Genomic DNA, 11,426 nt, shown 5'->3' with positions numbered 1-11,426 from the left:
TGATAAAGGATTTAAAGGTAAGCACTCTCTCTCTTTCTGCGTGTCTCTGTGTCCCCCCCTCTCTGTCTGTCTGTCTCTCTTTCTCTCTCTCTCTCCCTCTCTCTCTCTGTGTATTTATTTATTTTCTTGACAATCAACTGTTAAAAGGGGGGCTGATCCCTTTAAAACCTGTTTTAACTGCTCTTTGTCAAACACACACTCATTTGTGGTCACTGAGGCCACCTTGGCGCAGATCACTTAAAGTGTATGTCTTAATCAGTTTCCCTACAGTCTGTAGCACCATATTTAACAGACTGAGCAGTTCTGTGACCCAGGGGTATGGCAAAATTATTTAGATGGATTTTTCTTTTTCTTTTTTCTCCTCAAAAGGCAGATCTTTAACCTTTTCCCCTCACACTATCGTTTTACTGAGAAAAAGACTCTTAAAGAGGTCTGTGCATATTTCATAAAGAATGTGTAGCTCTTGGGGAAGGGGGTGGTAGGTGTGTGTGAGAGGGGAACTACTGCTGTTTTTCTGTTTCTTGTGGAGAGAACAAAACCTTGATGATCTAGACAATTTATAAGAAGAAGTATTAAAATTAGAAATAAGGAAAACTTAGTGACATCATTTTGAACACTAGTCCTAGAGAACTTTGAGGGCTTGGGGTTTTTTTTTGTTTGTTTGTTTTTGTTTTGTTTTTTGTTTTTGTTTTTACATTGCAAGACCCAGGCCATGTTAAGGAGATGTTTAACAGGGTGTTTTTCTTGTATGAATGTCCAGGATCTTTTCTTGGGGCTGAAATAGCACATGTGCCAGGCAAAAATAAAAATGTTCAACTTTAAAAAAAAAAAAAGCCACAAAAACCTTTCTGGGCTTGAATCAGATCCTTGGAGATATTTTAATGCGTTTAAGGAACTGGCTATCCCCCTGCTGTTTAGAGGGATTTTCGTTTTAGCTACTGTAAGATGCTTGTTGCCAGGGGGCTGCTTTTCAAGCCTGCCTGTTTTCCTTTAAACATGGTATTGGACTGTGGAGACAATAATGAGCCCCCTCCTCCCTGTCCTTCCCTGTGCCTCTTACTAACTCCCCAGTATTAATGGTTTTCTATTTCGGTAATACCCAGACAAGAAATATTCGACTGTTTTTTCCCCCTTCCACAGGAGAAGGTGGACCTGGAGTGAAGGGAGTGAGATCCCTGGATACATTTTTGGGGGGCAGGAACAAGAAGAGGAAAATTGGAAGAAATAAATTTTTTTTTCTTTACGAGAAAACCCAGAGGAGCTAAACGAATGTCCCCTCATCTTTCAAGGAAAGTTCATCGGATTTTTAATCTCGAGAGCTCATCTTCAGGATGTCCGTGAACGTTTCGACTGCAGGAAAAGGTGTGGATCCAAATACAGTTGATACTTATGATAGTGGCGATGATTGGGAAATCGGGGTTGGAAATTTAATCATTGATTTGGACGCCGATTTGGAAAAAGACAGACAGAAATTTGAGATGAATAATTCCACCAACACCACTACCAACAACACTAAGGATTGTGGAGGTCCGGCCTCCAATGGGACCTGTTCTACCTCAGCCTTAGCTGATGGCCTAAAATTTGCTTCTGTTCAGCCCTCCGCTCCCCAGGGTAATTCACACAAAGAGACCAGCAAATCAAAAGTGAAAAGGGCTAAAACTTCTAAGGATGCTAATAAATCTCTGCCTTCTGCTGCCTTGTATGGAATTCCCGAGATCAGCAGCACTGGCAAGAGGCAGGAAGTCCAAGGGCGCCCTGGAGAGGCTACTGGCATGAATTCAGCGCTGGGTCAAAGTGTGAGCGGCGGCGGCGGCGGCAACCCAAACAGCAACGGTACCAGCACCGGGACCTCGGCTGCCACCGCGGGGGCAGGCTCCTGTGGGAAAAGCAAGGAAGAGAAGCCAGGGAAAAGCCACAGCAGCAGAGGCGCCAAGCGGGATAAGGATGCTGCGAGATCCCGGAAAGACAAGCACGACTTGCTGCAGAATGGCGGCGGAGGCCAGGCCCCCTCCGGTGGTCACCTCTATGGCTTTGGGGCCAAGAGCAATGGAAGTGGCGCGAGCCCCTTTCACTGTGGGGGCGCTGGGAGTGGCAGCGTCGGGGCTGCAGGGGAAGTTAGCAAAACTGCTCCGGATTCAACGCTCATGGGAAACTCTATGCTGGTCAAGAAGGAAGAGGAGGAGGAGGAGAGCCATAGGCGAATTAAGAAACTAAAAACCGAGAAGGTAGGATACGATCGCCTTCTTGTGTGCCCCCACTCTGTGTGCATTTGTTTGGGGCTGTGGGATGTGCCTGGGGGTGTCTCACACTTCCTAGTGCTTTCGGGTTCTCTGTGAGATTTCTATGACGTTCATCCTTTAAGGATGCTATCCCGAGTGCAGTGTTTGGCTCTTGCTTCTGCTGCTTCTGCTGCTGGTGGTGCCAGCGTGTGAAAGGTCCTAGGGCGGGAGCCTCTGGATGGTCCAAGTGCCTATTTCCTTGTAAGAGCTCCTGGGCAGCCAGTAAGTTGTCCGTGTGTGCTTTGACCAGAAAACCTGCTGCGGCACTAGCTTTTTGAGTTTCGTCCTGGTTTCTTCCCTAAAGAGAATTGTCGTCTGGGTTCTTGTTAACCGTGTGTCTTTAGGAACAGGGTTCTAGTTCCCTCTGTGGAAAGGAGTGTGTAGGTTTATTGACACTCATTGTTCTGTTACTTTCCCCCCAAATAGTTCTGTCAAAGGATGTACTCTAGGGTGCGAGTATTGATCGTTGACTTTGTAACTATGTAGTCAAACTGTGCCGGTTTGGTGACTGTGGAGACAATATCTACCTTTGCTCTCTCACCTATTGCAGCTAGAGCAATGAGACTGTATTTAGGTTGCCTGGATAGCTAGAAGATTAGTAAGTAAGAATTGGAAAGCACATTTGGCTTGTGTTCCTGAAATGTGAGGATCCGACCAAGGGTGCCATCGGGACAGCAGTGAAGCCAACTGTTGGCTTAACAATGCTTGATTTGGGCCATTTGGACCCTTGCGCCCTTCTTGGTCATTGTCTTAAAGTCTGTACTGGAAAACCTGTCCCAGTGTTACCTTGCTTAGGCATGGAGGCCTGGGTTTTGCTTGTCTGGGATGCAGTTGCTTTGGGGTAATGTCTGGGAACAAACTGACGGGTATGTGTCCATCAGGCTCATTTGTTGGGAGGCGAGAGTGGTGTTTCTGTGAAATTAATCTTTAGACTCATTCCACAAGTTGTAGCATGCAGTGTTTCTATCAGGCGGTTGTTGTAATGTGATTTCTTCTAACTATGCTTATTATGTGATGTGTTTTTTCCCCCCCTTTCTGGCTGGAATGGTGCTAAGAAGTTTCCTGAGAATTACTTCTGCATGAAATAATTCACAGTTCTCTGATTCTTTTAAATTTCCAACTATGGGTGCTCAGAATTAAAGTTGGAACAAACATAGGAATAAAGTTCTGATTGTAAACTTTGATGGAGGCAGAGAAAGGTGTAGGCAACACTGTCAAACTTGCAAAAGGCTACTGATTGCTTTTGGAATCCAAATCCTCTTAGCCATTTACGTGGATGAATTTAAATCAACTTAAAAAAAAATCTCGGGCTTTGCTTCTTACTTTAAATGTGTGGTTTCACATAATTTCTACTAAAAGACATTTTGAAATCTTCTTATTACTTAGTACAGTGGGGCATTTACTTTTGTTGCCAATAGTCTTCAAATTGCAGCTTTAATCTGCTTTAACTATCTGGATGAATTGCCCTAATCCAGTGCTCACAATGCTGTGGTTAAGGAGTCAGAGCTATTTGATTGGATCCACTGGCTGCTGGGAATGTGGGAGGTTCTGGCCTTTTGCATTCCCCTTAGCCTTTTAATCTTCCAGCCAAATGTTCACATTCAACAATTTTGTTTAGCTGGCGATCGGAACATTTCAGGATCTCAAAGGCTGCTGTCATGGCAACTGAGATTAGTGTGTGGTGTCGGTTCTCCAGTTTGTGTTCCTTTGGCTTCCCAGTCACAGAGGGAAGTGTCTGAAGAATGGAGGGGCTGGATTATGCACATGCATGCAGTGTGTCTTCAGGCAGAGCAGTATAAACGGCATCATAGGAATTCCATAAGTGAAGAGCAAACAAGTCACGCTGGGGGTTGGGGGGGATGGATTTGGCGGTGGGGGAGGGAAGAGAGAGGACCATGCCCTGCAGTGTGGAAGCTATGCCCCAATCTCAGCCACCAGAGTTGGCCCAGAAATCACTTTAAGATGCTTTCAGGGGCCTGGAACCTGCAGTGTTAGCCACTCTTGTCAAGCTGAGGGGTTGCCTTGGGATCTTAAACATTGTTCCTTAAACACTGCCCTCCCCATCCCCCAAATGACTTCATAATCCATCCATCCTCATCTCTCAGAGATGACAACTCCCTGGCATGGTATCACTCAGAGAAGGAAGCCTGATTCCAATAACTATTGGTTATGTCAAATAAGGCTTTGTTTTAAAACATACAATGGCCGGAGGATGCCTGTTTAGGAAGCAAGAACTCAGTGGGGCACTTCACTTGAAAACATGCCTTACATCTGAGGAATCTTTAAAGAAGTTTTTTAAAGAAACATAGGTTGTAAGTTTAACATCCTTGAAGAACCAGGTTACTGAGGAGTGAGTACCTTCAGAGTAAACACGTTGTCTTTTGTAAGGGGAGAACAAGGTTTTGGTTTTTTTGATTTTTTTTTTTTTTTGGTTGGAAGGTTAAAGGAGATTCATAAGACTTGCTGTCACTGGTTAATTTTCACAGCATGCTTAAATGTCTATTTTTGGTCTGTTTATTCTGTTTCTTCACTACACAGAGTCATGTAAAGCATGATAAATTGGACCTTGTGAAACCTAATTAAATCAATGAGTGTTCTGGCTCCTTTATGTGGAAACCACAAGTATGTTGTAAAATTTGCCACTCCCTTAATACGTGAAAAAAAAAATCAAAACACACCATAATTCCAAGATGTTGGAGCTGTGTTTCTATAGCCCGTTTTGTGGTTAAGCCACCAGTGACACGTCTCCCTAAGTAGGCTTGATGAGTTGGCTTTTGGTTGTCAGAACCTGCCTCTCCACCTTCCTCCTGCCTCTCAAAGCAGAATGGTTCTGCATTGAAGCTGTTTGCATATCTGTCTTCATTTGTCTTACAGTTTAGATTTATCAGAGAAGGGACTATTGGGCTGGTTTAAAAAGTTCTATTAAGTACTTTTACAATCAGTGGGATTATTTAATCACTAGAATACTAAGAGACATACAAGAAAAAAAAAACAGTCCTAAAAACAACTGATACTTAAACAGATATAAATGAAAGTCAGATAGTTGTGTCTTAGGATTCTATGCAGTATGTATTCCATGAAGGGTTTATTTCTGTAATAAATAAACTCTTTCCATTTCATTTCCATAGGCCTTGTCTTCCAAAGATGGTGTCTATAAATGGACCTGTCTATAATAAGATATCATTCATTTTGTTTTATTCTCTTGTAGAAGCCTTTTTTTTTTTCACATGTCACTAGGGAATCCTGACACATTCTCTAAGTGAGTGTGAGCAGTTTAAGAACATATTTTGATTAATGACTTTCGTGGCTACATCCCCCACTCCCATAATATAGTGTGTCCTGTGAATTAGGGAGTGCATTTGATCTATGGAGGAATGAAAGGGCAGGAAGGTCACTTGCTTTAATGAAACAACTGAGGGTGGACAGGGTGCTGTTTTCAAAGTTACATATGGATTTAGCTAAAGGTGGCTTCCTGTCAACACCGATCCTCCTTCCGGTCTGGTTCAATAGACATCCTGGGAGAGTGACAGAGGGGCTGTCCAGAGGTGTCTGTGAGAACACATGAATCTTGGAGTATTGGTGTGATCGGTTCCATCACTGAGTTCTGAGTTGAATCTGTTAGGTTTGTTGGAGGAAAAAAAAAACCCTGAAAGTATACACAATTGCTCCAGATTGAGCTAAAAAGATAATGCTCAGCTACTTTAACAACTTGGCAAATAGCCCATAACACTATGGGGGGCGGGGAGGGCAGGGGGAGGGGGTGGGTGTCCAAATGTCTTAAGGTTAAGAATATGCTCTTCAGGTAAAACTGCTTGGGTGCAAGATGGTTTTAATTAGTGTGTTATAAAGATTTATTTTTTTTCCTAAGCAGCACTTTTTTAGTTAGTAAATTGAGTGAATGCCGAAAGTGCTAAGCAGAAATCTCCCTAGCCACGGAGGTGTTCAATAACCAGACTCAAACAACAGGGAAAGTACCATCTGTTCTTCGTTTCCAGCATGAAACACAGGGATTGAATGAATGGCTGAGATTTGCCCCAATTTTGACGATGTCTGTGCTTTTTTTTAATTTTAAAAAAAAATCCACCTGGTACTTCATAGAAAGTTGAAATTGCAGTAATACACACACCACTGTGAAAACACGTGTTCCCACGTTTCTTTTAACCAGTTCCACTTTTTTCTCTTTTTTGGAGGATTTCCAAAAGCTCAGCCATTGGCCACTTACTTCCTAAGGGTTATTCTGTTTCTACAGGCCCTCACAATGAGGGGTTCAGGGTTTCAAAGATCTAAATGATCCTGTCAATTTTCCTCCTGGAGGCTCCAGGGGAGAGGCTCCCCAGGGTTAACCCTGGTCATCGCTCTTCATTAAACTAATTTTGTGTGATCGTGCTGGGCACTAGTGTTTACTATACACGGGTCACACTCTCATTCAGAGCCACCTTCTAGAATCCTTGAGAAACAACAACACACTTCTTTAAGGATAACTTTTGAATATTTGGCTCTGAGAGACACGTATTCGTGGTTCTGGGTTCAGTGGGAACCCTGGGTAAAACATTATCCGGCCTTTGTTTGAAGTCTTTTATTGAAGCTAATGACTGGGCTTGTGCCTTCCTGAGATAAATGACATTATCTCTGAGTGGGCTGACAGGAAACAGACATGTTAATGGTGAAGCTGCAGGGGAGTATCTGCTTGCCTTCTGACAAAGGAGTGGAGAAGGGACCCCTGGTTGTGGTCATTAGTACATAATGCATTCTTGCTCATCCTAAGAGGCCCTTGATAATTGGAAAGCTACAAGCACTTAAATCATAAATTTACTACCTAAGAGTAGCAACGTAAAAGTGTTTTGGTTAAGAAGTATCTATTCTGCTCTTTGAAGGTGGTGGCAGTTGAGGCTGTTGGTAATGACATTTGAGAGAAGTGGCAGGTTAAAGCGTTTGTTTGTTTGTTTTAAAATCAGGTGGGCACCCTCTTTTTCTTTCAACATTGCTCAGCCTTCCTTCTGCATTCACAGGACCAAAAAGGAAAAAAGAAAAAAAAAAAGAGAAAAGAGTAGATCCAAAGCTTTAGGGAAGTCAGTTTTGTATATGAAGATGTCTCGTGGGAGGGGGATAAAAATCTCTTTTTTTATAAGCTGGGAAAGAGATTTTGCTCAGTGATTTGAGTGTGGTGAAACCTGCCTTTTGAAGTGTATGTTTTAAAAAGTCATGGGTATAATTGAGTTTCAATGCAATTTAAACTCTGCTGCTTGAACGAAGATAATTGCCACGTTGAACACACTCTAGAGGTGTAGAAGAGGTGGAGGGATCATACTCTTCCATTCTCTAATATTAAGCATTGGGAAGTTTGTCCTAGTAATTACTGTAACACAACATAGTTTTGATTGCCAGCGCTCTCAGCTTGCCAGCGATCTGAACATCAAGGGTGTAGCTTGGATACTAAACAGTTTATTTCTAAGTCACCTGTCGAGCATTCTTCTGTCAAGGAGAAACTAGAACGAAGGCAACATTGGGCTACCCTTGGCAGCAACTGCACAGCGGAATATCATTTCTTTGCTAGGATTGTTACCAGTGAATTATACATGCCTGATTCTGGGTCATTGAATATGGGAGGGATAGGGAACAGGTGAAGTCTGTTTCAGTAATGCCTTGGGTAGTCACAGAGTAAATAATGTAGCGATTGTATTGGAGCCTGGTAAGGGGTCTTTTAGAGAGGTCCGAGAGTCTAAATGATGGAATTGCATACATAGATGGTGGATTGGTAGTCTTGTGTGGTGTGAACTCTATTCTTAAAACAGAAAGCAAACAAACTAACAAACAAGAACAACAAACCAAGGTTTTGAGTTGGCTCAAAGGAGAAGTCACCAAACCTAAGGACCCAAATTTGTTCCTTAGGACCCACACTGAAGAAAGAGAAAACCAACTCTTGTAATTTGTCCTCTGACCCTTTCTTCATGTGCCCTGTGGCAGGGGCACACACCCATGCCCAAGGGCAGTTGCACTAAATAAATAAATAAATAAATAAATAAATAAATAAATAAATGTATTTTTAAATTAAATGAAAGCACCACTAATTTTACATTTCGCTCTGCTAGAGAGACACAGAGAAAGAGACAGACAGAGACAGAGAGAAAGAGACAGAGAGAAGTGGTCCTTCCTTCTGGGTCCAATTCTGTCTCCCCACTGAAATTTCACTAGTGACTGCTTTCTGTAACAACTTCTCAATTCAAGCTAAAGGTTTTGGCAACTGTAACAAAGCCATTGCAACTGAATGAAAGGTTGTTAAAAGCACTCTTAGCTGTCTGACCAGCAGTTGGGCTGTTTGCAATGTTATTTTGAGAGCTTCAGGGAAATTCAAGATGATGAGGCTGCACTATGTTCTGGAAGCTGGATGTTACATGCCTGCTGAATTTTGCTTAGAAACACCTTTGGGAATGTAGTAGAAGAGATACGGATTCTTCTTCAAGGACTAAAGTGACCACAAAGCAAATGCTTGAGTCTTGTGTAGGCCAGTGGGCCTTGAACTCTAGGAATCTCATCAGATATTTAAGAAGGAGTCCTTCACCCCCAGGGAAGCTAAGTGAAAATTTAACATCTGCGCTCTAGCTCTGATGGAGAACTCAATGGGTAGGGTGTTTTGAGTAGGACAATTGGGTTTGAAATGGTGAACAGACATCACTGCTGGCTTTTTCAAAGCATCTCTCTCTTCTCTCCCATCTGGTCATCCGGACCCAGTCTGATTATTATTCACCACGACTCTCAGCCACCTAGCTTTCTTTGTCCTGGGACTCTTCAGTGTCTGCCAGAACCCTAAGAAAAATGTACATTTAGGTATATCCCAATAATGCTTTATGAATGTAGGCAACCCAGTTTAGGGGTAAATAAAAACATATCGATTATATTTTTGTGACGTTCATAACGGCCTTAGAAAGCACGTATTTAGGGTTGAGAATGGGCTTATTATGTTAACCAGAGAGCAGATGGCATGGTGCCACAGACGTATAATTTTACTTAAAGGGACTTTTAAGGTTTTTGATGTTTTTTTTTCCTCTTATTTCCCCGATGGGTTCTTTTTATTGAAGGGTAACTTAAGGAGACCTGGTAGCAATTTTACTGCCTTCGCTTGACAATTTGAAACAATAGGGTAGTCTTTAGCTGTAGTGATCTTCTACCAGTGAGCTTGATTCTGGTTTTTGCCATGTGGCAGTAAATTTATTTATTTATTTATTTTTTTAAAAAAGTGTAACATGTTTTAAGAAATGGACTCTTTTATATGCTTCAATTAGCAACAGACAACAAAAGTTCCAGTTGGTCACACTTTCGCAAACTCCTGGAAGTCACTGCTTGCCCCTTTGATTAAAGAAAACTCGTGGTTTGGTTGGAAAGCACATCTGGCTTTCAGGACACTTGCTTCCCGTGCACCTCTGCGTCCTTCACATTAGTCACTGAGGGTTCAAAGGTCATGTCCAAGTTGTTCCTCGTTAGGTTAGCAGCCTGTGTTGGAGGACTGCCCTTTGGTTAGGTCTGCCATCCTGCACCTCTGAATTCCGCTAGCGTAAAATCACTGTTTGTATTCCTGTGCAGATTTTTACAGTTTAGATCATTCTTCACTGAAAATAGGAGGGGGGGGGGGTTGCAGAACATTCCTCTCTCCTCCTCTCCACCCCCTTCCTTTCCTTTTTCAAACTGTGCTCAGCCAGACCGGCTTACTTTTAAATTTCCTGTCATCTCCTTCACCGATTTTATGGATAGCTCATATTAAAAACAATAATGTTTGACTTGGAAGGCCTGAAACCTTGGGTTTTCATTCTTCACGGTGAACTGTTTATTTGCATGTGGCTCACCACAGTTACATGGATAACGCTATCAAATCTGGGCTTTCCGTATGGGCTCGTGATCCGCACAATGGCACTTAGCTCTGTGTTCCCTGGTTCCAGTTCTTTTGTGATGGAAATGAAATTAGGACGGAGTCTGGGAAGCAAAGGAGAAAACAGGCATCAGCAAATAGAACCTGACCCTTGACCTAGTTCAAAAGCAAGCAGTGGTGATTTAAAAAGGAAATGAAAAAAAAAAAATCCCAGGGAGTGAAAGAGAGGGTAGTTCATTTTAACTCGGTGTGAAGCTGTGTGGAGGTTGAGCAGAGTGCAGATGAATGGTGGCCACCCGGTCAACCAGACAAACTGACGGCTTGGTAACTGATGGAGAAGCTCTGAGCATTCCCAGATCTCTGAACTGCTGGAAGGTAGAATATGAACTAACTCTCTCCTGTGTGCTGGCTGGGGCTGCCCAAAGGGAGCAACATGATTTCACAAGGGAGCAATTGGTCTCCCTCCACCCCCCAACCCCCATGCCTGCATGCATCCAGCTCTGTTTGGGCAATTGTCTTCATTTACATTCCTTGCCCAAAGCCTTCCCCCAGCCTTTTCCGTCATGGCGAAGCAGATGCCAGACACTGAAGTCGAAAGCCAGCAGCTGTTTCCATTACTTCATGGCTCTATCGGCCCTCACTAGCTGCTTCCACTTTTCCTCCCCTCCCCCACCTGGTAAAGAAAGGCTCTCTTCCTTGGACTTGGGCCCTGACCCGTGTGTCAGTGTGCAGGTCAGTGTGCAGTTTTTGTGTGTGATGGGGACCAGAGACCTGCCTGGTTCCCTGGGGGCGTGGCCTGGGCTCCTAGGGGCGCGCTGCTTGCTCCTGGGCTTCAGGGACTCACCCTCCTTGAAGCCAGGGACCCGTTTCTGGCCCTGAGCACAGTAAATCTGTCAGCTCTTCAGGACGCCTTCACCTCTTTCTTCATTTGCTCCAGCTTCTAGTCTGACAACGTTCCCCTGAGGCGGAATTCTAATCTGCTTCCAATTAGTTGTAAAATGTGACTGAAATTTCCACATTATGACTGCTGTTTTACTTACACGCACACATCTAGAAACAAATTAATGCCCTTCAATATTTATTTATTTATTTATTTCTTGAGTCCTTGGATTTACGCGAAGAGGAAGAGTTACCGACTATTAGAAATGACTTCATGGGTCTCATCTCTTTCTCCACTCTCATATCTGAGATATAGTAAAACAAGAGGACTCCTTCAGTTAGGAGTCCCCTCCAGCCACCTTTCAAGATTTCCCAGAATGTACTGCAAATGTTTAAGTTTTGCAAAA

At 43.2% G+C, this 11,426-nt stretch overlaps 1 protein-coding gene across 4 annotated transcripts in view; it reads left to right on the top strand.

Moving 5' to 3' along the window:
- The window catches only part of Znf608 (zinc finger protein 608), a 110,584-nt gene that overhangs the window by 2,737 nt on the left and 96,421 nt on the right, over positions 1-11,426 (top strand). For 3 of the 4 annotated variants that reach the window (XM_031365707.1, XM_031365710.1, XM_031365713.1), the window contains exon 2: positions 1,141-2,225. In XM_031365707.1, coding sequence (XP_031221567.1) covers positions 1,332-2,225 — 894 coding nt within the window. In that variant the 5' untranslated portion in view covers positions 1,141-1,331. Of the gene's footprint in view, positions 1-8; positions 18-1,140; positions 2,226-11,426 lie in introns of all 4 variants that reach the window. The other variant, XM_031365709.1, reaches the window with a different exon arrangement.

The sequence above is a fragment of the Mastomys coucha genome, unplaced genomic scaffold, assembly GCF_008632895.1.
Source record: "Mastomys coucha isolate ucsf_1 unplaced genomic scaffold, UCSF_Mcou_1 pScaffold13, whole genome shotgun sequence".
NCBI classification, from domain to species: domain Eukaryota; kingdom Metazoa; phylum Chordata; class Mammalia; order Rodentia; family Muridae; genus Mastomys; species Mastomys coucha.
The sequence above is the reverse complement of the archived record's forward strand: the minus strand, read 5'-3'. Positions and strand labels throughout refer to the sequence as shown.